At 45.6% G+C, this 26795-nt stretch overlaps 1 protein-coding gene across 3 annotated transcripts in view; it reads left to right on the forward strand.

The window, feature by feature from the left end:
* Positions 1 to 26795, forward strand: part of LOC113245700 (E3 ubiquitin-protein ligase RNF4) — a 207212-nt gene that overhangs the window by 119026 nt on the left and 61391 nt on the right. For all 3 annotated transcript variants that reach the window (XM_057309835.1, XM_057309836.1, XM_057309837.1), the window contains 4 exons: positions 12577 to 12734; positions 13500 to 13667; positions 16880 to 17114; positions 23143 to 23267. In XM_057309835.1, the coding sequence (XP_057165818.1) occupies positions 12577 to 12734; positions 13500 to 13667; positions 16880 to 17114; positions 23143 to 23267 (686 nt within the window). The remainder of the gene's footprint in view (positions 1 to 12576; positions 12735 to 13499; positions 13668 to 16879; positions 17115 to 23142; positions 23268 to 26795) is intronic.

Below are 26795 nucleotides of genomic sequence, written 5' to 3' on the forward strand. Positions count from 1 at the left end.
CACATCCATCAAGACTGGGAGCTGGTGTGAGAAACCCATGGAGAGCTGTCTCCCAGCCGTCCTCCCAAGAGACATTTTAAAAAGTTAACCAAGAAAAGATATGAAGTGTTGAAGGTGGCAGCAAAGAGATTGTGTCTGACCTTTGCTAGATTCATGTTAGTGGAAGTATGGGAGCAGAAGCCAGACTGAGCTGCTTGAAGAGTAAATTATGGGCGAGAAAGCTGAGAAAGTCAACTCAAGGTGCTAATTTCTCAAGGGTTAGGGCGAAGGCAGGGAAGACAGATTGGAAGGGGAAGGGGAAGCTGGAGGGAGGCGCTGAGGACGCTTAACTATAGAATGGAAGAAAAAAGCTGCTGGTTGGGTAGAGGTGTTCTCCAACCCCCACTTAAATTTCATTTTTTATTATGTAATATTTGAGAGAACTGTATGCATATGTATGCATGTATAATAAGCATGTTATGAAGACAGTTGAGGTGACCACCAGCCAGCGTCAAACCCAGGCCATTCCTGGTACTCGGGTGCCTGTGTTTCCCCTCCCCCACCTTTCCTCCTCCTCATTCTGAGTAGCCACTGTCCTTGAATTTTATATTTATCATTCCCTTATTTTAAAATTCCTTTAAAAATTTTATTGCCTCTATGTGGATCTCTAAATAATAAGTTTAATTTTGTTTGTTTCTGATCTTTATGAAAGTGGTGTATGCTTATGTTGTCTTATGCATCTTTGTTTATAAGGTTCTTCATACTTTCTTGGTAGCTGCACTTACTCATTTTCACTAATTCATCCATGATTTACATACAGTTCAATATGTTACAGTATATAATTTATTCATCAGTAATTTTGTTAAAAGATACAAAGTTTTCCTTTTTTTTTTTTTTTTTTTTTTAACAATGATCAGTGATTTTTAAAAATGACATCAGGGTATTGTATACCTTTCTCCAGGTACTTATTTGTAAGACCTTTGTTAAAAGTGTATGTTGGTCAGGATTCTCCAGAGAAACAGAACCAATGGCGGGTCAGGGAGAGGTAGACAGATCAATAGATCGATAGAGAAAGAAAGGAAGGAAGGAGATTTATTGCCGGGATTGGCTCCTGTGGCCATGGAGGCTGAGAAGTGCCATTGTCTGCCTTCTGCAAGCTGGAGACCCAGGAAAGCTGGTGGTGCCCTTCACTCTGAGTCCAAAGGCCTGAGAACCAGGAACGCTGACGTCTGAGGGCAGGAGGTGGATGTTTCAGTGGAAGCAGGGAGAGTGAATCAACCCTTCCTTTTTTGTTCTGTGCAGACCCTCCGTGGAATGGATGACACCCACCCTCACTGGTGAGGGATTGTCTTCATTCAGTCTGTGGATTCAAATGCTCGTCTCTTCCAGAGACGCTCTCACAAAACACCCAGAAATAGCGTTTCACCAGCTGTCTGTTATCTCTTAGCCCAGTTGAGACATAAATATTAATTATTAGAGTGCTTATCTATGAAGTAGAATTGCTGGGTTGTAAGTAATTCAGATGCTTACATTTGTAAGACACAGTGGTTTCCCAGGTGACTGTTCAGTTTCTGTCCCCGTCAGTAGTGTTTGAGTTCCTGTTACTCATATTCTTGCCCACACTTAGCACTGAGTAGGCAGTTTGAACTTGTTTGGGGTGGGAAGGAGTAAGGTAGAGAAATGGTGGCGCCCATGAGGTTCCACTAGGACAGGGGAGCTGGGATCTCTTTCGAGAAGAATCATCCTGCTGGGACAGGATTCTCAGGCGAGGCTGTGTAGGTGTACAAGTAAGGTGGGCTGGGGAGTGTGGAAGTTGAGAAAATCGCTGCCAGAAATCTTTTTTACAAAATTTTTTTTGATAGGGAGAGTGTATCTCACAAGACTGGGAACTGAGGAGTGGCTAAGGTTTCAAATGGTCTCCTTGAGAAGTAAAAACAGTGAACTGTCAGGGTGTCCGGGTTGCGGCTAGCCTGAGGTCCCTGTTGAAGATGGAGACACTGCTGTGCAGTGGCCCTGACCTGCCCATCACCCAGCACCTTCCCCTCAGCAGCATCCCTGCATCCCCCCTCAGCAGCATCCCTGCATCCCCAGCATGTGCTTGTTGGACAAGGAGAGCAAGGCAGGGCTCGTTGGGAAGGGGCAGGGTGGCTGCACAGGCTCAGCAGAAGCCAAGCCTCCAGTTACCTGCTCGGTTCACCCCCTCCCACAGGCACGCATCGTCCCTTCCACTGGGCCTGTGCTGCACATACCCACCCCAGCCGCTTTGTCCTGGCTCCTGTCTCCTCCAGCTCAGGGTGTCTCCCCAGGCCCGGCACAGAATAGGCACCCGTGGATGGTTTTTGGATGAAGGAATGAGCCTGCCTTTAATTTATATCAGAAGATAATGTTTTAGGACCTCATCCTACACAGTAGAGTTTACAGCTTGGGAGGCTGTGGATGTATTTTCATGGAATTCTGTGAAATCTCTGACAGTTAAAACAGTTTTTGTTTGTATTCTGGTAATGGGGGAGGGCTTGTTCGCATTGTTGGAGGGCCTGCTGTGTATCAGAGGGCTTTTGCTCCTGCCTTCTGTGACCTGGTGAGCCTGGGTGCACTGCTTGTCAAGGCTACTGAGGAAGGAATATAAGTTATCTTAAATCTTAAGTTCTTTGCTGAGGCCAAGCAAAGACCCACCGATGGTATGGCCAGCTCTGTGCGGGAGAAATTGAGACAGGCAGAGAGGTGGGATGGTCGAGATGATTTGTAGAGAGCCCTACATGAATACGGGCCTGACTCCAAAGAGCCTGCTACTTAGTCAGAAACAGGCCTATGTTGAAAGTTAGGAATTTGGTTTCAGTTAATCAATCATCTGTCTTTTTGCAATAATGTTAATTTGAGTAATGATTTTTAGGTTTTTAAAACTTTAAGTTGTAGACCAGCTTGGGTTTTTAGAATTACACAAAGGCTTAAAAAGTATAAGGTATATTTCATTTTACTCTTGTGTATGTTTAAGTAATGAAAAATTTAAGTCTGGTGTGGGGGCGTGGGAGATGATACTTGGGAGAATTATTGTTTCTGTGAAGGAGTCTGTGTAGCACTCAGGCATCCTGCCACAAGGAAGACTACTTGGCAAATTAATATTCTGTTTTTCTGTTTTCAAGGTCATTTTAAAGGCTTTCTTTAGATTCTGAACAACTGTGTCTTGGTTCTCATATACACCATTGAAATAGAGTCTTGCAGTTTACACTAAGGAACTAGGTTCTCCCAACAGTTATCTGCCTGTGGGTCTCATCAAGGCATATAGTCTCAATTTAAACCAGTCATTTAAGAGTTTGCTAATATTTGTATCTTGAACGTTTGCCCTGTTGGGTCTTGGCTCCTAATACAAACATATAAAGTTCCTTCACCATGAGCATCAAGAAAGTGGTTGCTGGTACAGTATCTCTGCTGCTCAGAACTGTCAGATTGGGAAGACAGAACGAATCAGCCTCAGAGAAAGATAATTTAAATGGGGATCTCTGGCTTTTCTTGCTTAATATAATGCTTTTGAGATTCATTTGTGTTGTTGCATATATCTGTGTAGTTAATTCTTTTTTATTTCGAAGTAGTATTCCTTTGTACGGATGAAGCACGATTTCTTTATCCATTCACCAATAGAGGACCTTTGTGTTTTTTGGTTTTGGCTATTAACAGTAAAGCTACTAGTAACATTTCAGGAGCGCCTGGGTGGTTTAGTCGGTTCAACATCTGACTCTTGATTTCAGCTCAGGTCTTGATCTCACAGTCGTGAGTTTAAGCCCTGCTTAGGGCTCCTCGCTGGGTGTGGAGCTTACTTTAAAAAAAAAAAAAAACCAGAAACAAACAGTAAAGCTACTAATAACATTTGAGTACAAGCCTTTTGTGGACATAGTTCATTTGTCTTTGATAAATACCTAGGAGTAGAATTGCTACGTCATGGGGTGAGTGTATGATGAACATTTTAAGGAACTGTCTTGGAATTTTTCAAAGTGCTTATTATACTGTTTTCCATCCATGTATGAGAGTTCCTGTTGATCTGTATCCTTACCAAGCCTGGATAAATTGACAGTCCTTAATTGTAGCCATTCTAGTGGCTTGTTTGGCATTTTCTTAATGATTTGCTGAACATCTTTTCATGTGCTTATTTTCCATCTGTATCACTTTGGGGATATGGCTGTTCAAATCTTTCGCCTATTTTTAATTAGGTTGTTTGTCTTAACTATTATTGAATTGTGAGAGATCTCTATAGTATATTCTGAATACAAGCCTTTTATCAGATGTGTTTTTCAAATATTTTCTCCTGGTGTGTGGCTTGCCTTCTCATTGCAGAACACTATTCTTTGAAGAGCAAAATTTTTAAATTTGATCAAGTCCATTTTATCAATTTTTAAGTGATTTGGGCTTCTTGTGTTCTATTTAAGTAATCTTTGCTACTCAAGGTTATAAGATTTTTCACTGTTTTTTTTTTTTCCTAGATGTCTTGTATTTTGAGCTCATACATTTGCTCTGTGATCCATTTTGAGAGAAGTTTTATAGCTTTTGTAAAGTAAGGTTGAAGTTCATCCTTTCTGCATGTGGATATCCACTTGTTTCAGAACTATTTGCTGAAAATACTGTTTTTTCTTTGTTAAATTACCTACTATCTTTGTAAAAAATCAGTAGGTTTTTTTTTTTTTTAATGTGTGGGTCTACTTCTGGATTCTGTCTTCCACTTTACATATATACCCATCCTTTTGCTAGTACCATACAGTCGTGATTCCTGAAGCTTTTTATAGTAAGTCATGAAACTAGGTAGAAGTTCTCCAGTTTTGTTCTTTTTTCAGTAGTGTTTTGGCTCTTCTGTTTCCTCTGCATTCCCATATAAGGTTTAAAATCGTCTTCCAGGGGCTCCTGGGTGGCACAGCGGTTAAGCGTCTGCCTTCGGCTCAGGGCGTGATCCCGGCATTATGGGATTGAGCCCCACATCGGGCTCCTCCGCTATGAGCCTACTTCTTCCTCTCCCACTCCCCCTGCTTGTGTTCCCTCTCTCACTGGCTGTCTCTGTCTCTGTCAAATAGGTAAATGAAATCTTTTAAATAAATAAATAAAATAAAATAAAATAAAATAAAATAAAATAAATAAAATAAAATAAAATAAAATAAAATAAAATAAAATCGTCTTCCAGTTTCTACAGAAAAGCCTGCTGAGATTTTATTGAGTCTATAGGCCAATTTGGGGAGAAAAGATTATCTTTTTTTTCTTTTAAGGTTTATTTATTTGAGAGAGAGCGAGAACGCAAGCTGTCATGAGCAGGGCGAGAGGCAGAGGGAGATAAGCAGACTCCTCTCTGAGCAGGGAGCCCTGTGCAGGGCTCTATCCTAGGACCCTGAGATCATGACTTAAGCCGAACTCAAGAGTTAGCTGCTCAATGGACTGAGCCACCCAGGCTCCGAAAAATGACATCTTAATAATATTGAGTCTTTCAGTCTATGAATGTAGCATGACTCTTCATTGATTTAAGTCTTTTAAATTTATTCTTACAGTAGTTTTGTAGTCTTTAATGTACAGGCTTTGTACATAGTGTGTTAAAAATTTTCCAAGGTATTCTGTATTTTCTTGCTATTTTAAATGGTATGTCTAAGAAAATTCATTATCTAATTGTTTATTGCTAATACATAGAGATACAAGGATATTGACCTTGTATCCTGTGAGAGCTCATTTATTTGTTCTGTTGGTTATTTGGTAGACTCCTCAAGATTGTCTACATAGATGATCACATCATTTACAAATAATATATTTTTTTTGTTTCCAGTCTGTATGTCTTGTTTTGTTTGTTTGTTTGTTCTTACTTTATTGGCTAGGACCTCCAGTATGATGTTGAATAGGAGTGGTCTAAGCTGACATCCTTCCCTGTTTCCAGTCTTAGGGGGAAGGAACTTAGTCTTTCACTATTAAGTATGATGTTAGCTGTAGGATATTGTATATCAGGTGGGAGAAGTCTACTTCTATTTTTAGTTTGCTGGGGATTATCATGAATGGATATTTAATCTTGTCAAATTCATTTTCTACATCTATTGAAATGATAGTTTTTCTTTTTTAGTTTGTTAACAAAATTAATTATGGTGATGTTTGAAATGTTGAATGAACCTTGCATTCCTGTGATAATCCACACTTGATCATGATGTATTATCCTTTCCATAGGTTGCTATATTGGCTTTCCTGGTGTTTTGTTAAGGACTATTGCATCTGTATTCACGAAGGATAATAGTCTGTAAGTTTCTTGTCTCACAATATCTTTGTGTGGTTTTGGTATCAGGGTAATACCTCGTGGAATAAACTAGGAAGTATTCTCTCTTCTTTAGTTTTCTGGAAAAGTTTGTATAGGGTTAGTATTATTTCTACCTTAAATGTTTGGTAGAATTCACCAGTGAAGCTATCTTGACCTGGAATTGCCTTATTAGGATGGTTTTGAACTATGAGTTCAATGTATTTGATAAAGGCTATCTATCTCTTCCAGTGTGTCTTACTAATTTTTGTCTTTAAAGAAGTTTGTGTAGTCGTTGTCATTATGCTGTATAGTACATACAGTTATACAGTACTGTATGTCAGTTATATCTCAACAAAACTGGGAAGAAAGAAATTTGCCCATTTTATATCAAATATATTGGCGTGAAGTTGCTCAGAATATTCTCCTACCTGTTTTTTTAATTTCCGTGGGATCTGTAGTGATTTGACCCTGCCACTTTATTCCTGACATTAGTTGTTTGAGTTTTGTCTGTTTTTTTCCCTGAAAGCCTGGCTATAGGTTTATCATTTTTATTAAGTTAAGAACCACAATTTGGTTGAATTGACTTTCGATTTTTCGGTTTCATTAACTTCTGCTCTTAGGTTTATTATTTCTTTCAACTTCATAGTTAATTTGTTTAATTTCATAAAATCCTATTTAAGCATTTCTTTAGCTGCGTCCTTCAAATTTTGGTATGCTGTGTTTTTTGTTGTGTTAGGAGTATTTTATAATTACCCTTATTGTGATTTATTTTTGACCCATGGATTATTTAGAATTGTGTTTTTTAATTTCCAAACCAGATACCTTTTTCTTTTCTTTTTCTTTTCCTTTTTATTTATTTGAGAGAGAGAGAGAGAGAGCACGAGCAGGGCGGAGAGGGAGAAGCAGGCTCCCCACTGAGCAGGGAGCCTGACATGGGGCCCAATCCCAGACCCTTGGGATCATGACCTGAGCCGAAGGCAGACACTTAACTGGAGCCACCCAGGTGCCCCCTCAGATACCTTTTTGTAATTGAAGTATAATTGACACAACATTCTATAAGTTTAGTATAATGTAACGATTATTTGTATATATTACAAAGTTAACATCTGTCACACCATACAGTTATCAAAAAAAGGTTTTTTTCCTTGTATTGAGGACTTTTAAGATCTATTCTTGGCAACTTTCAAATTTGCAGTACAGTATTAACCAAAGTCGCCATGCTGCACATTATATTTCTGTGACTTATTTATTTTATAACTAGAGGTTTGTACCTTTTGACCCCCTTTTTGTTATTATTAGCTTAATTCTGTTGTAATTAGAGAACATACGTAATATATGATTCAGTTTTTAGAAATGTATTGATTTGTTTTATGGACAGTTTTGGTTAATGTTGTGTGCATTGGAAAGAATTTGTATTCTGTTGTTAGGAAGAGTGTACTAAGAATGTTAGTTACTTCAAATTGGTTGATGGTAGTGTTCACATTTTCTGCATCCTTTCTGATGTTTTCATCTAGGTCAGTCACTTGAAAGGACTGTTGAAATTCCACATGCAGCTGTGGGTTTGTGTATTTCTCCTTTTAATTCCTGCTCCATGTATTTTGAGCTCTGTTATTAGAGTGCTTACATATTTACCACTGTTACTGCTTCTTGTTAAATCAGTCATGTTATCATTATTACTATTTATTTTATTTTTACCAACATCATCTCCTTCATTGCCGCTAACAGTCCTTCTTCTAAAGCCAGCTTTCTCTGATATTCATAGAGCTACCCAGCCTTTTTAAGTTAGTATTTGTGTGCAGTATGTCCCCAACCTTTATTTTTAACCTACCTGTGTCTTTATAATCCACTGTAGAAAACATGGTGGCTCTTGCTTATTAATCCAACCTGACCATCTCTTCTAACAATTGAAAATTTTAACTATTTCCATTTAATGTAATTATTGATATGTTTGGATGTAAATGTACCATCTTCGTTTTTTTCTTTTTTTTCTTCCTTTCTTCCCATCTGTTGTTTGCTGCTCTTTCCTTCTGTTTCTTTCTTTTCTTTTGGATTAACTGAATTCTTTCTTCCTTTCTTTCTCTTTCTTTCTTTCTTTCTTTCTTTCTTTCTTTCTTTCTTTCTTTCTTTCTTCTTTCTTTCTTTCTTTCTTTCTTTCTTTCTTTCTTTCTGTCCATCCTCCCTCCCCATCCTCCCTCCCTCCCTCCCTCCCTCCCTCCCTCCTTCCATGCTCAGCATGGAGCCCAAGGCAGGGCTGGAACTCCTGATCCTGAGATCAGGACCTGAGCTGAGATCAAGAGTCAGTTAATGACTGAGCCACCCAGGCGCCCCTTGAATATTTTTTATGATTCTATTTTACCGCCTCTTGGCTTATTACCTGTATCACTTTGTTTCATTTTTTTTAGTGGTTCTAGAATTGACAGTATATATCTTCAACTTTTCAACTTCTACTTTCAAAGAATATTATATACTTACTATGTAGTATTAAGTGCCTTAAAATATTATACTCTCGAGTTCCATCAGTTGTGCAGTCGTCTATTATCTTCTTAAAAGTCTTAAAATGAGAAGAGTCCTTGCCTCCCCCTTTATTGTGTTGGTGCTCTTCACTCCTGCATGTAGCTCTGTTCATCTGTGGCTCTTCTTCTGCCTCAGGGGCTGCCTTTAACATTTTTTGTAGTGTAGGGGAGCTTCTGTTTGTCTGAAAACTTTTCTTTTGCTTTCATTTTAAAAAGTTATTTTTTGTTCAAAATTCTAGGTTGTTGGTCACTTCTTTGCTGGCTTCCCTAGTTTCTGGTGGAAGCGTGTTGTCATCCTTGTCTTTGGTCTTGTGTGCAGCCTGCTTCTCAGATGTGTACTTCATCATTGCTTTTCAGCCCTTTTACTGATGTGCCTCGTTGTGGTTTGCTTTCTGTCTATTGTACTTTGGTTTAGATGAGCTTTTAACATTTGCCAGTTTACAGTCTCATCAAATATTGGAAATTTTCAACAATTTCTTCATATAACCTTTTTTTCTGGGACACCATTACCCGCATGTTAGACATCTTGAGTTTTGTTTTAGAAATGCTTTATTTTTTTTTCAGTCTTGTTTTTTGTTGTGCCTCATTTTGGATTTTTTATTGCTTCACACTTATTGATACTCTGCTGTAAGATATATTTTTCCTCTCTAGAAGTTCCATTAGCCAGTTTTTTACATCTTTACTTTCTCTCCTCATCATGTTTATGTTTTCCTTTACTTTACATACAGAGTTTATAATCACTAGTTTCAGATTCTTGTCCTTTAGTTGCATCATTTTTGTTGTTTTGGGGTCTGTTTCTATTGATCGGTTTCCCTCATGGTCATGTGTTCTGTTTTCCTTGGTTTTGTCATTGGATGCTGGACTTTGCGTATTTTACGTTGTTGAGTTGTGGATTTTGTGGTATTCTTTTCAACTGTGTTGGACTTGAACAGAACATAATAACTGAAGTTAAATTTGTATAAGATGAGTACTAGAAGGTGACACATTTAAGGATTTACTATATAGTCATCATGTGCTATTTTTAAAGGCCTCATTTCATCCCTTGTCACCAGGAAATATTACTTTCCAGGTTCTTGGTTGCTGTTCTGAGTCTGTCCTGTGTGTCAGGCAGCATCGTTGGTGCTAGTGTACAGCGGTGAGCAGGACAGAAAGGGTCCTGCTCTTGTGGAACTGAGCTTCCAGTGATGAAGACAGGTAAAAAACAAAACAACAAAAACCAAATGAGAAAACAAGGGAAACACCCAAGATTTCAAATAGCAGTTTATGACATAAGAGATGAACAGGGGTGATTAAGCTCAGGAGATGGGCACCCACACCAGTAATTTGAACGGGGACACTTTTGCATCTGGAACAGACTGTTAACTAGTAACAGGAGATCAGCTACAAATATCTGGGAAGGGAATGCTAAGAGTCCGGCCCTGGCGCATCTAGGGAGCAGCCACTACCAGGCAGAGGTGGCTTAGGGAGAGGACTCCAGGCAGGACACCCTTGGGAGAGGGTCTGTGGGTGGCGGAGCAGTTTCTGAGAAGCTGCAGGCTTGGTCTGGCAGGCTGTCACGGGAGTGTGCAGCTCAGTCCCCCTCAAGCCTCTGAGCGGAGGGGACTGGGAAGCCTCCGCAGTGTCCCTCCAGCGCCCCCTGCTGGCAAGGCCCCCACACAGCACCACTGACCGAAGAGCAGTGTTTGCTGGGTGCTGCTCTGACACACAACAGGGCAGAGAAGGGTGGATTTGGAGCAGAGAGGCAAAAAAACTGATATCTGGCTCTACCTGCCTCCCTGCTGAGATGTGACTGATAGAATTCCATCAGTCTGTCAGGCCATTCACAGATTTAGTGGATTAGTGCTCTAGGCAAAGACTCAAGTGCAGTGAAGGAAGCAAAAATGTGTCCTGGTAAGACTGGTAAGAAATTTAGAGTCTGTTTCTAAGTGATATGGAAGGTTCTGTGCAGGGGAGTGACAGGGTCTCTCCCACTTGAACCACCACTCTGGCTGCTCCTTGCAGAAGGGCCTTGAGTGTGGGTGGCAACGGTACCGGCAGAGAGCTGCCACGGTTGGCAGGCAGAGGTGACAGTGGCTTGGACTGGTTGGAAGCAGTGGAGGGAGTAGCAGGAGCAGATCGTGCATCTGCTGAGGACTGGAGTCGCCCGGGGAGCCTTGCTGTTGGATTTGAGGGGGGTGGAGGAGAGAGGAAACCTCCTTCGTGCAGTGCATGGACCTGCTGCTCTGGGGGGATAGCCTGGTTCTGCCAGCACTGCCGTCAGACCTGTCGAGCCTTTCTAATCGCCGTGGGTATTAGAATCGTCTCATTTTCCGGAAGTCTAGTCCAATCTGCGGAAAACTCGAGTGTCTCCCTTCTCTCAGAACATCTCCGCTGGGTGTCAACAAGGGCCCTCAGGGATCACCAAGGGTATGTCATGGGGGTGGAGGGCAGTGGTGCCTGTCCTGCTTCCTTGGCCTTCCCTGCTCTGCCTGGTTGGAGAAGGGGCTCTGGGCAAGACGAGTTGGGGGGGGTCTCCATTCTTTACAGGCTGTCTGTGGTTCTCTTTGGTGACCAGGGCCCAGGGTCCTAACAGGTGTCCCACTGGTGAGTGGCTCTTGCTTGTAAGAGGCCCTTCTTTAGGGTTTCCTAGACTTCGGTGCATACTCCTCACTGTCTGCCTCAGACCCTGTGTCACCCTACCCCTGCTCTGCCCCTGGTATAATTCTGGGACCCACTCACTTAGCAGGAACTTTTTCAGGTGGGGTTCTTTGATGATGCAAGCCCCCGCTCTCGGAGCTGACTGGGACCTGGCCTACCATATGATGGAGGCTGGCTCACTGCTGCTCCCTCCCGTGTCCATGTGCCCGAACTCTAAGGGGCACGTGACAGGCCCAGTTTCCTGTGCTTCATCCAGTAGCAAGCTGGGGTGGTGCCTCAAGTGTCTGACCACCCTGAGCAAGCACCCAGCAGAGGCCACAGCCTCCAACGGCTTGTCTCCGTTCTCTTCACGTGTGTGCACTCCCTTTCACGGGCCCCTCCTGTGGCTCTGCCCTTCTCCTTAGGCTGGTGGGGTGATGGCTGTGGGGCTGCCAGCACTGCCCTTTTAGTGCCCTTTCTTCACCATGGGGATCATCCGCTCTAGGACTGGAGCCCATGTATCCATATTGTAATAGAATACCTCAGGTCCTGTCACTGAGGAACAGTATGCCAGCTGAGTGGGTGTGGGGTCATGTCCCAAGATAGGAGAAAGGGGAGTTGGGGGGGGTGGTGGCAAAGGTTGTGTTTATGTTCCTTGTAATGGCTGTTGATGGAACCTTCTAGGGGCTGTTGGGTTCCAGGCATGAGGGTTGGAGCCTGCTTCATCCTGGCGTCTTTGCCCAGAACATTCTCTTCTCCAGCTTCCTGTCCCTCAGAGCAGGCAGCACAGCTGTGGGGTTCCACGGAGCCAGAGGCCTCTGCTCTGCAAGGCCACTACTTCCTGCTGGGCTTGCAGTGGCCACTAGCTTTGCACTAAGCGCCATCCCAGGCGAGTGTGGGGCATCAGTTGGAGGAAGTGCCCAATGCTCTGGTCGTTGCATGTGCTGATGAGGACGTTGAGAATGGAGCTGCTCTTTCTAAAGCATGAAAGAAATATTATTGACTGTCTTCATGAGATTATGGTAGAACCCTCCAAAGGTAATAAATAATTGGTTGCAAACAAAATCCTTGGGTGTCAGAGAGAAAGTTACCCAGATGACGTCATTGGAGATCTTGTCCGTATCTAAGTTTAAATTTGTTTTTAAAAGGCATTTTCCTGACATGTTAATAACAAATTTGTACCATGAACATTTGAACATAGTCTATTCTGTTCTCTTTTTCAAGCAGGGCCAAGACTTTCTTCTTCACTCCCCTCTTGGTGGGTCTCAGCCGGAGGCAGGTGGCGGAAGGCTAGCCCTCGGTGCGCAGACGCTGCCCTCGGCGGGGCTGGGCGCTGCCCCCTCAGACACTGCGTGCGCCTGTGAGGCCTGCAGCGAGCGCAGGTACCAGTGTGCGCCCTCGGGACAGACGGGAGCAGGGCCAACCTGACCCCATGCTGGAGCTGTAATGGGAAAGGGGGCATTTCCATATAGACGGCAGACATTTGAGCCATTCCTGAAGACTGAGACAGGAGCTTGTGTCAAGCAGAAGAACCAGATGGATGAGGCTCTTCTGCGTCCCTGCCTGTGAGGGCTGACAGGAGCAAGCCAGTACTCAAGGGGAGAGGAGGCAGAGCGGAGTCATTAGAATCTAAGGCCGGCCTGGGTAGAGGGAGAGCTGCGCCTTCCCTGGGAGGCTGAGCGGGCTGGCACTGCAGCTGCTGAAGGGCAGAGGGGAGGAGAGGCCAGGACCTGGGGCCTCTGAACTGGCTTTGCGCTCAGCTCAAGACGGAAGCCAGTGCAGCCGAGTGGGGAGCAGGGGCTTCGTGGGGCGTGAGAGCAGCCTAGCCTGATGGGCACCTCGAGATGGAGGGGAGCATCGGCGGTCTCGACATGGGGCGCCAGGTGTGTTCACTCCTGTTGTGCGAGGAGGGCTGTACTCTCCTGGGGATGGGGGTTTGGGGAACCAGACAGCTGCGGGCACCTGAAGCCCGTGCTGGTCATCAGGCCTCCCTGCGCCACAGCAGATGGGAGCCAGCTCCAGGAGCTGAGCAAGGTGGAGGGTGCCGGTGGGAGTCCCTCCCCCATCCCTTTAGGCTGTCTGGAGGGTGAAGGGTGACCCAGACTGTCCACGAACCCTGACCTCCTTGCTCTTGTGCCGTCTCACAGAGAGATTTCGGCAGAGACAGACCGGGAACCTCAGCAGCTGCAGAACTATTGGTCAGAAGTGCGCTACATGGTCCGCTGCATTTACCGCCAGGCGGGGACCCCACTGGCTGACGACCAAGACCAGAGTCTCGTGCCCGACAAGGAGGGGGTGAAGGAGCTCGTGGATAGGTACACGTTGCCCCTTTGTCATGTCCCTCCCTCACCTGCCGCCCAGGAAGCCTCCCCTGTGCTGGGGGTGGGCTCTCCCTTCAGGATCCAGTAAGCTCGGCTGTGCTTGCTCAGCCCCCGGTGCACTGCCAGTCTTCAGCAGACAGACTGCCAGAAGCAAGCCCTATGGGTAAAGTTTCAAATTCTAATTCTGATGAAATGCTTATTGCCTATATAATAAAAAAAATGAATCTACATGTTTCTGTCATTTCTTAGTGTTGAGAGTGACTGTAGTATTACTTGCTGAGTACTTACTGTGCCAGGGACGATGCTGAGCACTTTCTCAAGCCCTCTTGCATGTAATCAACCCAAGGAGAACAGGCAGTTATCCCAGTATTGAGGTGAGAAAAAACTTCCACAAGGTCAGGCAGTTTGAGGACGCGCTGGTGCAGAGTGGAGAGCCCGCTGCAGCCAGGCCTGTCCGCGTGGTGTTTCTCAGGTGGGAGTGGCTTACGACTCAGTGTCAGTTCTTCAGCAGACACCTTGTGCCCGGTGACAGTACAGAGTTTGAGGTGGGCATGATTTTTATTGTTTCTTATAGTTTGTAGCATCTTTTTTTTCTTTTTTTTGAAATGTCCCAAATAAAAGGGATGAATTTGAGCTAGACATTACATGGATCGATTCTCCTTTTGGTTTTTTTTCTCTCATTTTGAATGGGGGTTTCATAGAGTCTTATTTGCTGTACAGTACAGTTTATCCTGTAGCTAGGAATAGTGCTTGGCTGTGGGTTCTGTTAACTAGTGGACAAATCCAGCCAGTGTGTTTAGGGCTTGACCTGTGAGCCCCCAGCGTTAAAGGAGATGGCTCTGGGTTGTGTGTGCCTGTTCTAGAAGTTAGGTTTCCTAGTGAATATGAGGAAAAAACAAAGAACCTGCCGTTCAGGCACATGACTTCATAGACTACCAATGCTTAGGAAGCTGCTGGAGTCGAGTAAGAGGTAGCTGAAGGAAAACACTCGGTAGGTACTAGTGCCGTTGAGAGATGTTAGAGAGTATAAAGCTGATAACGGGGATTGCTGAGGTTTGGGAAACAGCATCGCCCTGATAGTGAAATACAGTGTTAAGAATGTGGAAATGTCACACCCCCAGCTGGAAGTCTGTCTGTATCAGATATGCTGTATTTGCCCTCGTCCTCATCTCCAAGAGCGCGGCTGCTTTTGTTGTTTACATGCCAATACACATCAGGAGAGGGATGTTTGTAAAGCCTATTTCTGGGAGTCTGTACAGCTGGTGGTGATAACCCTTTCCTCCTCTCTGTGGCCCTTGGCATCCTACATGGTCCTGTGCTGCCCTCAGACTGTTCTTCACTGTGTTCCAGCTGTGCTGGCTCCCACCCTTCCTCTGCTGGCCACGCTTGCTCCCGCCACAGGGCCTTTGCATTTGCTCTTGTTTCTGTCTGCAGTGTTCTTCCTTTCTCAGGGTTTTTTTTTTTTTCTCCCTTCCATTGTTCACATTACTTTTCAGAGTCACCTTCTCAGAGAGGCCACCCTTTGTAAGACCCTGGGTGCCTCCCTGCCATCACTCGTTATCCCCTTGCCTTCTTTTTTATTATGTTGCTACCATTACCCAGAATTCCATCATCTCTGTGCATGTGCCATAAGCGTCGTGAGGGCGGAAAGTTTATTTCCTTGGCTTCTTCGCTGCTGCGGCTTTGCCACCGTAGAATAGCCTTCAGCGCACGTATGCCAGTGTTTTTAAACATACGTATGGCTGAGCCGCCACAGCGTCTTTGGCATCTTCCTGCCTCTTGGTCATACAGCTTTAAAAAAATCGACTTGCGGAAGGACCACGTGGCCATTTCATTAAATTTCTAACATACAGAAATGGACAAAGAAATAAAACAAAATGGATGTTTAATTCACATCTGGTCTGCTTGCAAGTTTGGTTGTCCCTCTGTCATTTTGAGTCTTCTGTGGCATTCCTTTAACAGATGAAATACATTCTATTTCACAGGTCAGTTGTACTGGTAATTAAAATTGTGATTGCTACGCTAAAACACTAATATATCTTTCTGAAATGTGCTGACCCCAGTGGGAAGCCCATCAGTTTTTGTTTCTCTAGCCACATTTTGTGCAAGACTTCCCATGCTCCATTGTTGGGTTTTACTTGCCTCTTGTCTTTATAACTTAGGTGGTGCACTAATTTAAAACTGGAATAGATGGCAACTTACGTTCTTTTCTTTTGACCAAATGTGGTGCCCTGAAGGTAAAAGGATCCATTATGTAAAATCCAGGAACTGTAGCTTGATGTTTTACAACTCGTGTCTGATAAAGTGCTGGCCTCAAGTGCTTCCTCCTGGTGGCGGTTCTCAGACAGATACTGTCGTCGCCCCACTGGTCCTGGGTTTCCGTCTGCAGGTTCCTCCAAAGTGCACAGTGAGAAGCAGCAGCCACTTTAGTAGATGATCTCCAGGTCAGGAAAGAAATTCATACAAATGTTAACTGCTGTTGTGGCCTGGTAGAAAGGCACATGTTAATTTTTCCCTTCTCTTCAGTTTAATTTTACTCACTTTCATTGGTTTTTTTGTGGGTTAACTTAAAAAGAGACGTTGTTTCTACAGTTTCCTCTGATTGTAAAAATAATACAAGCCCATTTGGATTATATACTGAATTCCTAGAAAGAAGGACAGCACAGTCTGCTCTAGAGTCCTCCAGGCCCGGTATCACCCCAGCTGGGATGGTTGCTTTTCACCTAACACATGGGCATTGAGAATTAATTGTCTTCAGGCTCCTGAGAGAAAGCGCCTCCCTCTCAAGACGGCTGCTGAGGTGCCGGTGTGTACGCTCTGCCACCTGCTGGTTGTGTGAGTTCCCAGCATTTTGCCCAGCCCGTGTGGACTTCAGTGTTTAGCTGAGCGATTAACTCAGTGATAACCGGGTCAGTACATGTGAGACACAGTGCTAGTGCAGAATAAGTTTTGAGTAAATACCGGGGTTTTTTGTCAGTTAGCTGATGACTTTGTAGTTCTCGACGCTCTCTGTGCCTGGGCTCCTCTGTGTCGAGTGGGGTGATAACACTTCTCTCAGGTGTCGAGAAGATGGTGGTTGTTGCCATTGTTGGGTGGGCATCTGTGGAAAGGCTTCAGAACGTTGCTCCCCAATAGCGAGCTGTTCCGTGGAGGGCCCTCTATGGGCGGGTCACGGGTGAGCGGTGACTCGTCTCTTCTCTGTGCAGGCTCTGTGAGAGGGACCCCTACCAGCTGTACCAGCGGTTGGAACAACAAGCCAGAGAGTATGTGCTGGAGATGAAGGTCCGACTCCTCCGGCAGCTGTCAGCTGCATCCAAAGTGAAAGCGCCATCCGCCCTGCAGGGCCCTCCGCAGGCACACCAGTTCATCTCTCTCCTTCTCGAGGAGTATGGTGCCCTCTGCCAGGCGGCACGCACAATCAGCACCTTCCTTGGCACGCTGGTAAGAGAGAAGGCTGCCTTTCTCTGGTTCTGTTGGGAAGAACTATAGAGGACGACTGTGGTCGGGTGAAGTTGGTGTGAGCCTTGTGTGTTGATCTCGTGTGCCATCACAGGCCCCTCCTTTGCGGTGTTCAGGCACCAAGGAGAGAACCTGATTCCTCTCCCCTTTCTCTTCTCTCTGGACTTTGCTTTGGGATGAAAGTGTTGCGTGGATTGATATCCGGGTGACACATCATGGAAATACAGTTTGGAGACCTTGAGGCCTAGGGAGCGAGAGATGGGGACAAAATGAGGTGAGGACCAGTGTGTGCGTCAATAGGGAGAAGAAAGAGAGATGGTTTCTGTCTGAAGCTGTTAACTCTTGTCAGTGTGCACACGCAGAGCATGACTCCTATAGAGAGCACTTGCTTGCAGTCCTGTGGCTTTCAGTCATCGATTCCACAGTCCAACCCTGGGTTAAGGATGGGTTCACAGAGTCCAGTAAGAACCCACCCCACCCCTCACCCCCATCCCCATCCCCATCCCCATTTGGTGGTCCTAACGAAGGAGACAAGCAGGTGTGTTCTTACGGGTCTCTGACCACCACACAATGTAAATTAGCACACATGGGTAGAAGGAGGCATGCGGTAGAATCACAACTACTGGAAACCAGCCAAGCTGGGCATCAGAAGCTTCAGTCAGCCGTGTCAGCCGGTGCAACTGCTGATTTCAGGGAGACCAGGCTCCCCGAGAAACCAGTCATTCATGCTTTCCAGACTGTTAGAGAAATACCAATTTGCTGATAGTCTGTGGACTTGGTCACCATTACCTAAATGTTGTTATTAAATGATACTTCATTGGGGTAGTTTTGGGTACTTTCTTACTGGTGAAACTACATTTTGAAACATATAGCACCAGTAGTTCCTAAGATTTTAAATATAATGGTCTTCATGTGATTCTAAAGTTGATAGACCTTCTCGCCAGGAAAATTTACAGACACACCATTTTGCAAGTAATTTCAGGGGGGTGGGGTTCATGGACCTTCTCGGGCATTCCTGCAGTAAACCTTGCCATTCTGGTAAGTAACTCCCGACAGCCTTGAGGAAAGCGTGCGTTGTGAGAAAAGGAGCCGCTGAGTCGGGAGGAACAGCTGTCTCTGCTTCAGGATGAGGTTCTGGGATTGAATGCCCATGCCCCGAGCAGGGCCAGGCGGGCCTCCAGTGCCTCACTCCTTCATGTCACATCTCATGCAGCTCTCCCTCTTCCTCCTCGACTCACTGAAAGTACCCACCCTTCAGAAGTTCACATCCAGTGCCACCTCTTCTGAGACCACACCCTCGGACCTTCCTGAGTCTGCTGGGAGAGGAGTCCGCCAAGGTTAAGAGTGCCTCCCGGCTGCCTGAATGAACGTTGTGCAGAGCAGTGAAGAGCGCTACTGCTGTGTCCCAGACGGTGTTGCAGCCCAGATCCTCCTCAGGAAGTTAGAGTGGAACATGGTTTTTGAAGCAAGCAAATTGATTTTGACCCTGCTTATTGGAGCAAATTCCTAGCAATTTACATAGAAATATTTTCTTGTAGTGTGGAAAAAACTCGTGAACACTAAGAACAAAATATAGTTGTTTGATCAGTGATTTATGTCACTTTCATTATACACTGGTTTCCAGTGGTACAGCAGACAAGACACTCTGAACTACTTCTTTCCTTCATGGGAAATAATGGAATTACTGGACAACATAAACTGAAACAAGATAAAAGCTTTGCAACACATTGATGAGGTGGCATGAAAGGCAAGAAGCCTTAGGGTGAAAAACAAACTGAAAGCTGGAATCCTGAGAAATTCGTGTGCTCCAAAGCTGGCATTCACTCCAAGAACTTCTAATCCTGGGAGACAGGAGGTACCGCCTAAGTCCTACCCTGGGTGGCATTGGCACCTAGTGCTGGGCCCACAAATGGCCACCTCCTCATGTGAGGGTGAAGGAGAGGCCCTTGCACTGGAGGGACAGCAAGGGCATGTGCCCATTGTGATCTCGGGGTGGGTGGAGGCGAAGGACGTCTTCCCAGAAATTTTGTCATTATAAGCCAACTGCTACCTAGGTTTGTGGTCTCAACAAGTGTTTGGTGGGGTGTGAAGCACTCCCAAGCCCACAAGTTACTTAACAGTGGTCAAGACACTCAGTCAGGCAACACACAGATGGTGGGCTTGGCATCATCTTAGGTAACCACGGTACGCTGTCATGTCACGAAAGCTAACCGTGATTTCTTATTACCGTACCCAATCTGTATAAAAATTTCCCAGTTACCTTAAAAATCTCTTTTATGGTTGTAGTGTTCAAGTCAAGATCCAGCAAGGTTCACAAATGTATAACAACATCCTTTCAGGCCCACCCAGTGATCCATGTGGTGCAAAGAACGGACAGAGCTAAGTTAAAATACAATTAAAGTCAGTCTCTCAAGGTAGTAGTTCTCAACATTTTTGGACTTGGGAGCCCTTTAAACTTAGAAACTGAGGACTCTGAAGGGCTTTTGTGTGTGTAGATTTTATCAATATTTGCTGTGTTGAAATTAAAAGAAATTTAAAACTATGTATTAAATCACTTTTAAAACAATGATCCCATTACATATCATAAATAACACATTTTTAAATAAAAAGGAAATTTTTTTTTTTAAGATTTTATTTATTTGAGAGAGCGAGCGAGCGAGAGCACAAGCTGGGGGAGTGGCAGGCAGAGGGAGAAGCAGGCTCCCCGCTGAGCAGGGAGCCCGACATGGGGCTGGATTCCAGGACCTGAGCCAAAGGCGGACGTTTAACCAACTGAGCCACCCACGTGCCCCAAAAAAGAATTATTTTCCAAAGCACATTTAGTAAGAAGAAGACCATCATTTACATTTTTGCAAATCTCCTTAGTTTCTGGCTCAATAGAGGACACGTCGATTCTCATCGCTGCTTCTGCACTCATGGTGTTGTCATAGGTTGCTTTGGCAGAAGTTGTTGAAGAAAATCCTGCCTCACACAGACACATGTTCGGAAAAGGGAGGAATATCCTAATAGCCTTTTCAGCCGTTCTTTGAGAGTACATCGGAGCCTGAGCTTCTCAACGGTTAGTTGCAGGGTAGGATCTGCAAGTGCAAGCATGTCATTGAGCTGACGGCACTCTGTTACCTCAGAACCAACAGTATAGCCCATGCTTTGAATGGATCTGCCCACATGTGGTTTTCTAGCGTCATACGTTGGTCATTTGGAATATACTGGCTCACCGAGTACTGTGGTGCAGATCTTCCTGATGATACTCGGTATAAAAAATGACCTTTGTTACTATCACCACTGATCCTCATCAGAATGGAGAAGCTTCAAGGCCACAGTGACAGATTCAAATTTTCCAAATTCAGATTTTTGCTGGGAAGCTCAGATGTTATGATTGGCCACAAATCGGGTCCGTTGTTTTCCTTAAAGCAGCAAGTTGACTTGCTGCACAAACCGTGCCAGCTGATTCTCTGCTGCCTCATCTGGCTTCTCTGGAAACCACGTCCCCTGTTTGTCCGATTCTGCAGAGCCTACCAAGTACGTTTAGACATAGCAAGCTATTTCTAAAAACATGACGTTCATGGGAAATGCATTTGCAGGCTTATTCTACACTGCCCTGGGGATCAAACAGCATGATATGGTCACATTTTAAAAATTTATTTTAAATATTAAAGTAGAATTGGGACTACATTTAGGTTGTGCTTCCCACCGTCTGGGAAATGCCCTGCCAGGGCTGCAGTAATCATGAAATCTGAATTTCCATCCATAAGGACAGAAGCATCTTGAATATCCTGGTATTTCTCAAGGTCTGTTATAGGACTTGATTCTAAACACCTCCTCTTTCTCCTTCCAGACCCCCAAAAACCTTTTTGCAGTTGAATATGAGAAGTAAAACTAGTTTGGATAGAAAAGCCTAAGCTTGAGTCATTGGCGAGCTTGTTCTCCGTGCCTCTAGCTCAGGCAGCGCTGAGTCTCGGCCACGCTCATGCGCAGGCGCCACCTCTCCTAGCAGCTGTGAGTGCACATCCCCCTTTCCCCCCTGCAAACCCCCATCCCCACGGCCCCGGGCACATCGCTCAGCCTCTGTAGGCTGTTTCTGGCCTGTGAATGGGGACTGGCAGCACCCAGTTCAGGGTTGTGGAGGGTGCTGATGAGATGACACTTGTGAGCGCTAAGAACAGTGCTTGGCCTGCAGGAAGCACTCTGTTGCTAGCGCACGTTTTTTTCCCAAGTTGATTTTAGGCTGGGAAATGAGTTTGGGGTCTGCTGTTTCTCTTGCATGCCTCATTTGGAAATATGATTTCAAATTTCATTAAAAAATGCCGACCATCTTCCTAAGTCAGCCTTCACGTAGTTACCAGTAGTAATGTGACCCCCAGAGGCCAGAGCTGTGTCCCACCCCCATAAGTAGGCAGGCAGGCAGGGACCACGCACTCGGCCCCAAAGGTTTATGGTGGAGCCCAGACAAGCCCTCAGCTCTCCTGAGCCACCTGCCCAGAGCCTTCCCTTAGCTGGCGGGGGGTGGGGGGGACTGGTCTGGCTGCTGCTTTAGCTCCTGCATGTTCTTTGTTGTAGAGACAAATTGTAAATCAGATCACTGCCTACTCCTCTGTCTGCTGGTGACTCCTGGAGAGCAGGGGCCTACTGGATTAGTCTTTGTGTCCTTATACCTGGCACAGTGCACAGAGTGGTCTCTGCTGACGTCTGTGACATGTGACGTGTTCGACATGTCCTCTGTAGCCACATCCTTAGTACATTCTTCGGCAAGGTTCTCATTCCAGAAATCGGGTGGAATTTATCAGCTCCCCGGCCAGCTTTCCTGTATTGAGTAATGGCGACCGGAGGTTCCGAAGTGCACGTCTAGGGGAGTGAGAGCAAGCTCTGGGAACATGGGCAAACTGAGGATTTGAGGTTCTCTGCAGGTGTCACGGGTTCCTTGCGGGGCCTCCCTCTGTTTGCAGGGCGTGAGCAGGGGCCTGCAGGTGGCAGGGCTGGCATCCATTTGCACTGGAGTGGTGCCGCCAGTGTGCCCAGCTCTGTCTCACTGGTTATGCTCAGGAACAGGAAATGGTCATTTTAATTCGTTCTCTCAGCCCCCATGCCAGTCAGTTATCGGGCAAAACAGCAGAGTCTTCGTGCATAGATTGTTTACTAAGATCTGCGGGTGTGATCATGTGGATTCAGTTGAGCTAAATTGTAGAAGTAGTCACCATGAGTAATCCCTTTCATGGAGTATTGCTACATAATGTGAAGCAGTTCCTCCAGTTGTCAGTGGTTTAGGGAAGGAACACGTACCCAAGGATGTAAGATGATCGAAACACAAGGAACCCTACAGTGCCACGTAGCTTGCAGGTGGACTCATGGGGGTCCCACATGCATATGCTCATAGCAAGATCTGCGCTTAGGTTAGGAAAGGTACCCTCTCTATCCTGCCTACCTTGTGTTGAGGGCAAATGGATGTTTCTTTTGATGTCACTCTCTGTGATGGCCAGGACACTCCCAAATGTTTAAATAGATCTAAAGTAACTGATGAGCTTGCCTTTGTGGATTAGGGAGAGGAAAAACATGACCTTTCATGTCATACCACTAGTGGACAAATTATTTGCATCCACCAGAATGGGAGACTTCTCGAGATAGGTGAGAAAGGGATTGCCCTTTGACATCAGAGGATTTGTGTGCATTTAAATTGTTTGAAGAGTAGGGTTTTCAGTGCATTTTGGAAGCACAGGTGTAAGGAATGACCATCAAATACGTGCGTCTGTTTCTCTCTTTCTGTCGCTTCTTCATCTGTGTGTGTCTTACCCTCTTTCTGTGTGGGGGGGATTTAGAAGGGAGGAGAGGTGGGGTCCTGTGTGCGTGTGGCCAGAGGTCTGCATCAGGGTATGTTCTGGGTGTCCAGGGAGCGGCGACCCCTTGTCCGCAGAATGGTCTGGGCCCGCAAAGAGGGATGGAGGGGGCGGATCCTTCTGGGGAGTTTTTAGTCTTCATCAGTGTAGTACATCTTCTGTTTGTTTATTTTTTTAACTAGGAAAATGAACACTTGAAAAAGTTCCAGGTGACATGGGAACTGCATAATAAGCATCTGTTTGAAAATCTGGTCTTTTCGGAGCCACTTCTCCAGAGCAGCTTGCCAGCACTGGTGTCGCAGATCAGGTATCTGGTCTTCATCTGCATACGTCTCTGTGATGTGACAGCACGGTCCTTCTCCCTGTGGTGTCACGCGTGTGTGTCGGAACACGACCGCAGTGTGGAAGTTCTCGCTCAGAGAACAGTATCATTGGGCAGAAACTCAAGATCCCAAGAGGAGTACAATTAAACCTTAAAATAACAAACTCAGTAGTAATGCCACTAAGATTTAACACCACAAATTCCTTGTGAATAAGGAAAAGCTGTGGTAAACATAGAGTTTTACTTTGACAAGACTCGGGCTTGGCCAGATGGCTGTGGCACTCGGGTGTGCTGAGGAGATGGGGAGTGGGTATCAGAGGGGGAAGGACGGCTCCTTGATGGGCCTGACGGTGCCATGGGGCTCCTGGGCACTGAAGGCAAGGATTTGTGTCTCTGAAACATTCCCTCAAGGCCTTTGTTCATGGCTTGGCCGCTTCTTAGTGGTGTGGAGTATCCATGCGTCTTCTGCTCATGTGCCAGGATGAGGGGTGCCAAGTACAGTACTCAGGGCGTCTGCCCTGCTGTGCTGGCAGGTGAAGGACACGTGGCTGGGAGTGTGTCGGTCCCGCACGACCCTGCTGGGAGGAGGCTCCTTGGGTCTGCAGTTGCTGTGCGCTGCTCATCCAGGCGCCTGCTCCCACGGTTCTGCCGCGTGGTGCTTCTGTTCCTGTGGACTTACCTCGTAGGAACAGAGTCCTGTACTAGAGATGCTTAATGACAGCACAGACCGTGGTCATCCTTATTTAAATGTCCATGCTAACATTTATTTGGACCAGATTCACAAAGAAGGGAAATTATTTTTAAGTAAATAAATTATTGTTGTAAGTTGACTTCCAGAGAAGTCACTTTGTTTTCCCATGAAACCCCTAGTCTTCATTCCCTGTATTCCCGAATCCTATCTGAGGGGTCATGACTGTTCCCGCTTCACACCCTCACCTCTGGAGAAGGAATAACCCTGAAAGCCGTTGGATAAAGGTGATGGGGGCAGAGAGACCAGAACAAAGTGTTGTGTGGGTGTGGCCAGTGCTCTGCTTGGCTCCTGACCCTCCCGGCATCCACTTCCCCACAGCCTGCTCCCCGCCTACCTTTTCCCTCTGTGTCTAGTCTCAGAGCGTCTGGCACGTTCCATGGTGGGGCATGGAGACTTGAGTGTCCTAATTTTCACCTCCACTGAAGAAAGGGTCAGGGAAGTATTCAGAGCCATGAGTTTGAAATGCAGAAAGGGGTTTTGCCCCTCGTCACTGATGTTTACATCCATCAAAGGCACTTTTTATGAAAAAAAAAACATGCATCTTGGGAAGGTGGGGGGGGTTCTTACAGCTAGATTCTAGGGCCTTGTATTTTCTTTTTCTGGCGAGCCAGTTAGTTTGATGGGCCTGTCATCAACTGGGGGTGAGTGACAGGGAACTGAAGTGTATGCTGAAACCCCGTTCTTGGCTGTGTCTTAGTTCCAGATTGACTGCCTTCTCTCTCCTCCCTTCCTCCCTTTCTTTCTTTCTAGATTATTTATTTGAGAGAGAGCACGAGGGGGAGGGTCAGAGGGAGAGAGCCTTCAGCAGACGCCACACTGAGTGTGCAGCCTGATGTGGGCTTTGTTCTCACACCCCTGAGATCCTGACCTGAGCTGAAAACAAGAGTTGGACGCTCAACCGACTGAGCCACCCAGGTGCCCCTAGTTCTGGGTTTCTTAATCCCTCATTGCAAATCATGGTCAGACTCCAAAAGATTGGCAGCGTTTTAATCTTGAATGTTAATTCTGGGGTCAGGCTGAGGTAGTGCTCTTGGGGACAGGTGAGGGAGCGAGGGAAATAGAGACAGGGACAGAGCTGGGGAGGGGGCAAGCAGAGCATTCCCAGGGGAAGCTGGTGACGTCGGAAGGGACGGTTCCTTTGGTTCGCTGGCAGATTCCCTTGTCAAACCAACAGTAATTCGGGTCTGAGCTTCTAGTGTGCAGATAGCCACTGAACAACTTGTAAGAGTATGGGGACAAGTTACATACAAGTAAACCCCTGAAGTAATGATTGCATCGGTAACACACAAACTCTGTAGTTGGGAGTATTTTACTATTGACCCCTAGTCTCTGGCCCTGTGTTTGTTTAACTTGATTATTAAGGTAAGATATAGACAGAGAAGACGACACTGAGCAGACATGCATCTGAAAGACTTGTTAGCAGCGAGCTTGGCCGTGGCCCCAGGAAGTCAGTTCCTCCTGCATGCGGCCTCCAAGCACAGACTGGCCGGAGCTGCCACGCCACCGCCTGCCACAGCGGTCCCTCTCCTTCCTTGTTTATTCTCCTGTTGTTCAAGTGTGCGTTTCTACAGGGCTTGCCTGATTTTTCTTCTGCTGTATTTTTTGTTTTTTGTTTTTTTTTAATACAAATCTACATGAGGTTGACCTCATGTAAAGGAACTGACTTAGTTCAGGGCAGTTATTTCTCCTTTTTAAACAGGTTTGCTGAGATATAATTTACGTATCATTATAGTTGACTCATTTAAAGTGTACAAATCGATGGCTGTTGGTATATTACATTACTAATTTTTGAAAATTGTGGTAAAATACATACAACACGAAACTTGCCAGGATTAATTACATTCGCAGTGTTGAGCAACCACCGTCCCCAGTGTCTGTTTCCAGCACTTGCCTCATCACCCCAGACAGAGACTATCACTGTGAAGCAACGACTCCCATCCCTTCTTTCCCCCGTGTCTCTCATAATTCTTTAACCTGCAGGCCCCCACCCCACCCCTTTTTCCCTTCCAATTTCTCTGTTGGAGAACCTGAACCGTCGGCCCCCCAGCGGCACCCAGGATCTGGGCCCTGCAGCGTGTGCACTCATGGAGCACCACACAGGCTTTCTGTCTGTGCTGCCTGAGAGCCGGTGGTGGGTCCAGAAGCTTTGTCGAACTCGTGTCTGTGGCAAGACCAGGAGCCCCACCGTCTGCTTGTTTGTTGTTGTGGGCATTATTAGTGATTGCCTAACTGGTTTTTATTTTAAATATATGATATTCATTGTCAGGGATATGTTGAATTAGGCTTGTGAATAAACTTGCCAAAACTGACTTTATTTCATTCTCCTTATGTTGCACATGCACACTATTTGTAGTAGATGTTACCGTGAGGATGTGTCCGTGGCGCTCTCGTGTGTTTACGGAGTGAATATTTAGACAGTAACCTGTTTGCTGAACCACTCGTGTCGTGCAACCATGAGGACGTTCCTTGTTTTCTGTCTGGATTCCAGCCCAGCTTGGCTTGAATGTAAGCCCTGTGCCTACACATTGTGCTCTGATCACCCCATCAAAGATGTCCCAGGACCCCTGGCTGCTTTGCTCTCCATTGCCTCAAAATGGAACCTCTGTCACAGTATAGGAGAGCAGTTCTCACATCCAGTAGGAGGGGAAGAGAAGTGTGTGCTGGGCAGGTGCCTGTCCCCCTTAACATCCCTGTTTTCCAAGTGGTGCTAGAGGAGTGGGGTGGCATTATATAGAAGGCAGGCTTTTCGTGAAGCATGGAAA

This window comes from Ursus arctos, unplaced genomic scaffold (assembly GCF_023065955.2).
Source record: "Ursus arctos isolate Adak ecotype North America unplaced genomic scaffold, UrsArc2.0 scaffold_9, whole genome shotgun sequence".
NCBI classification, from domain to species: Eukaryota; Metazoa; Chordata; class Mammalia; order Carnivora; family Ursidae; genus Ursus; species Ursus arctos.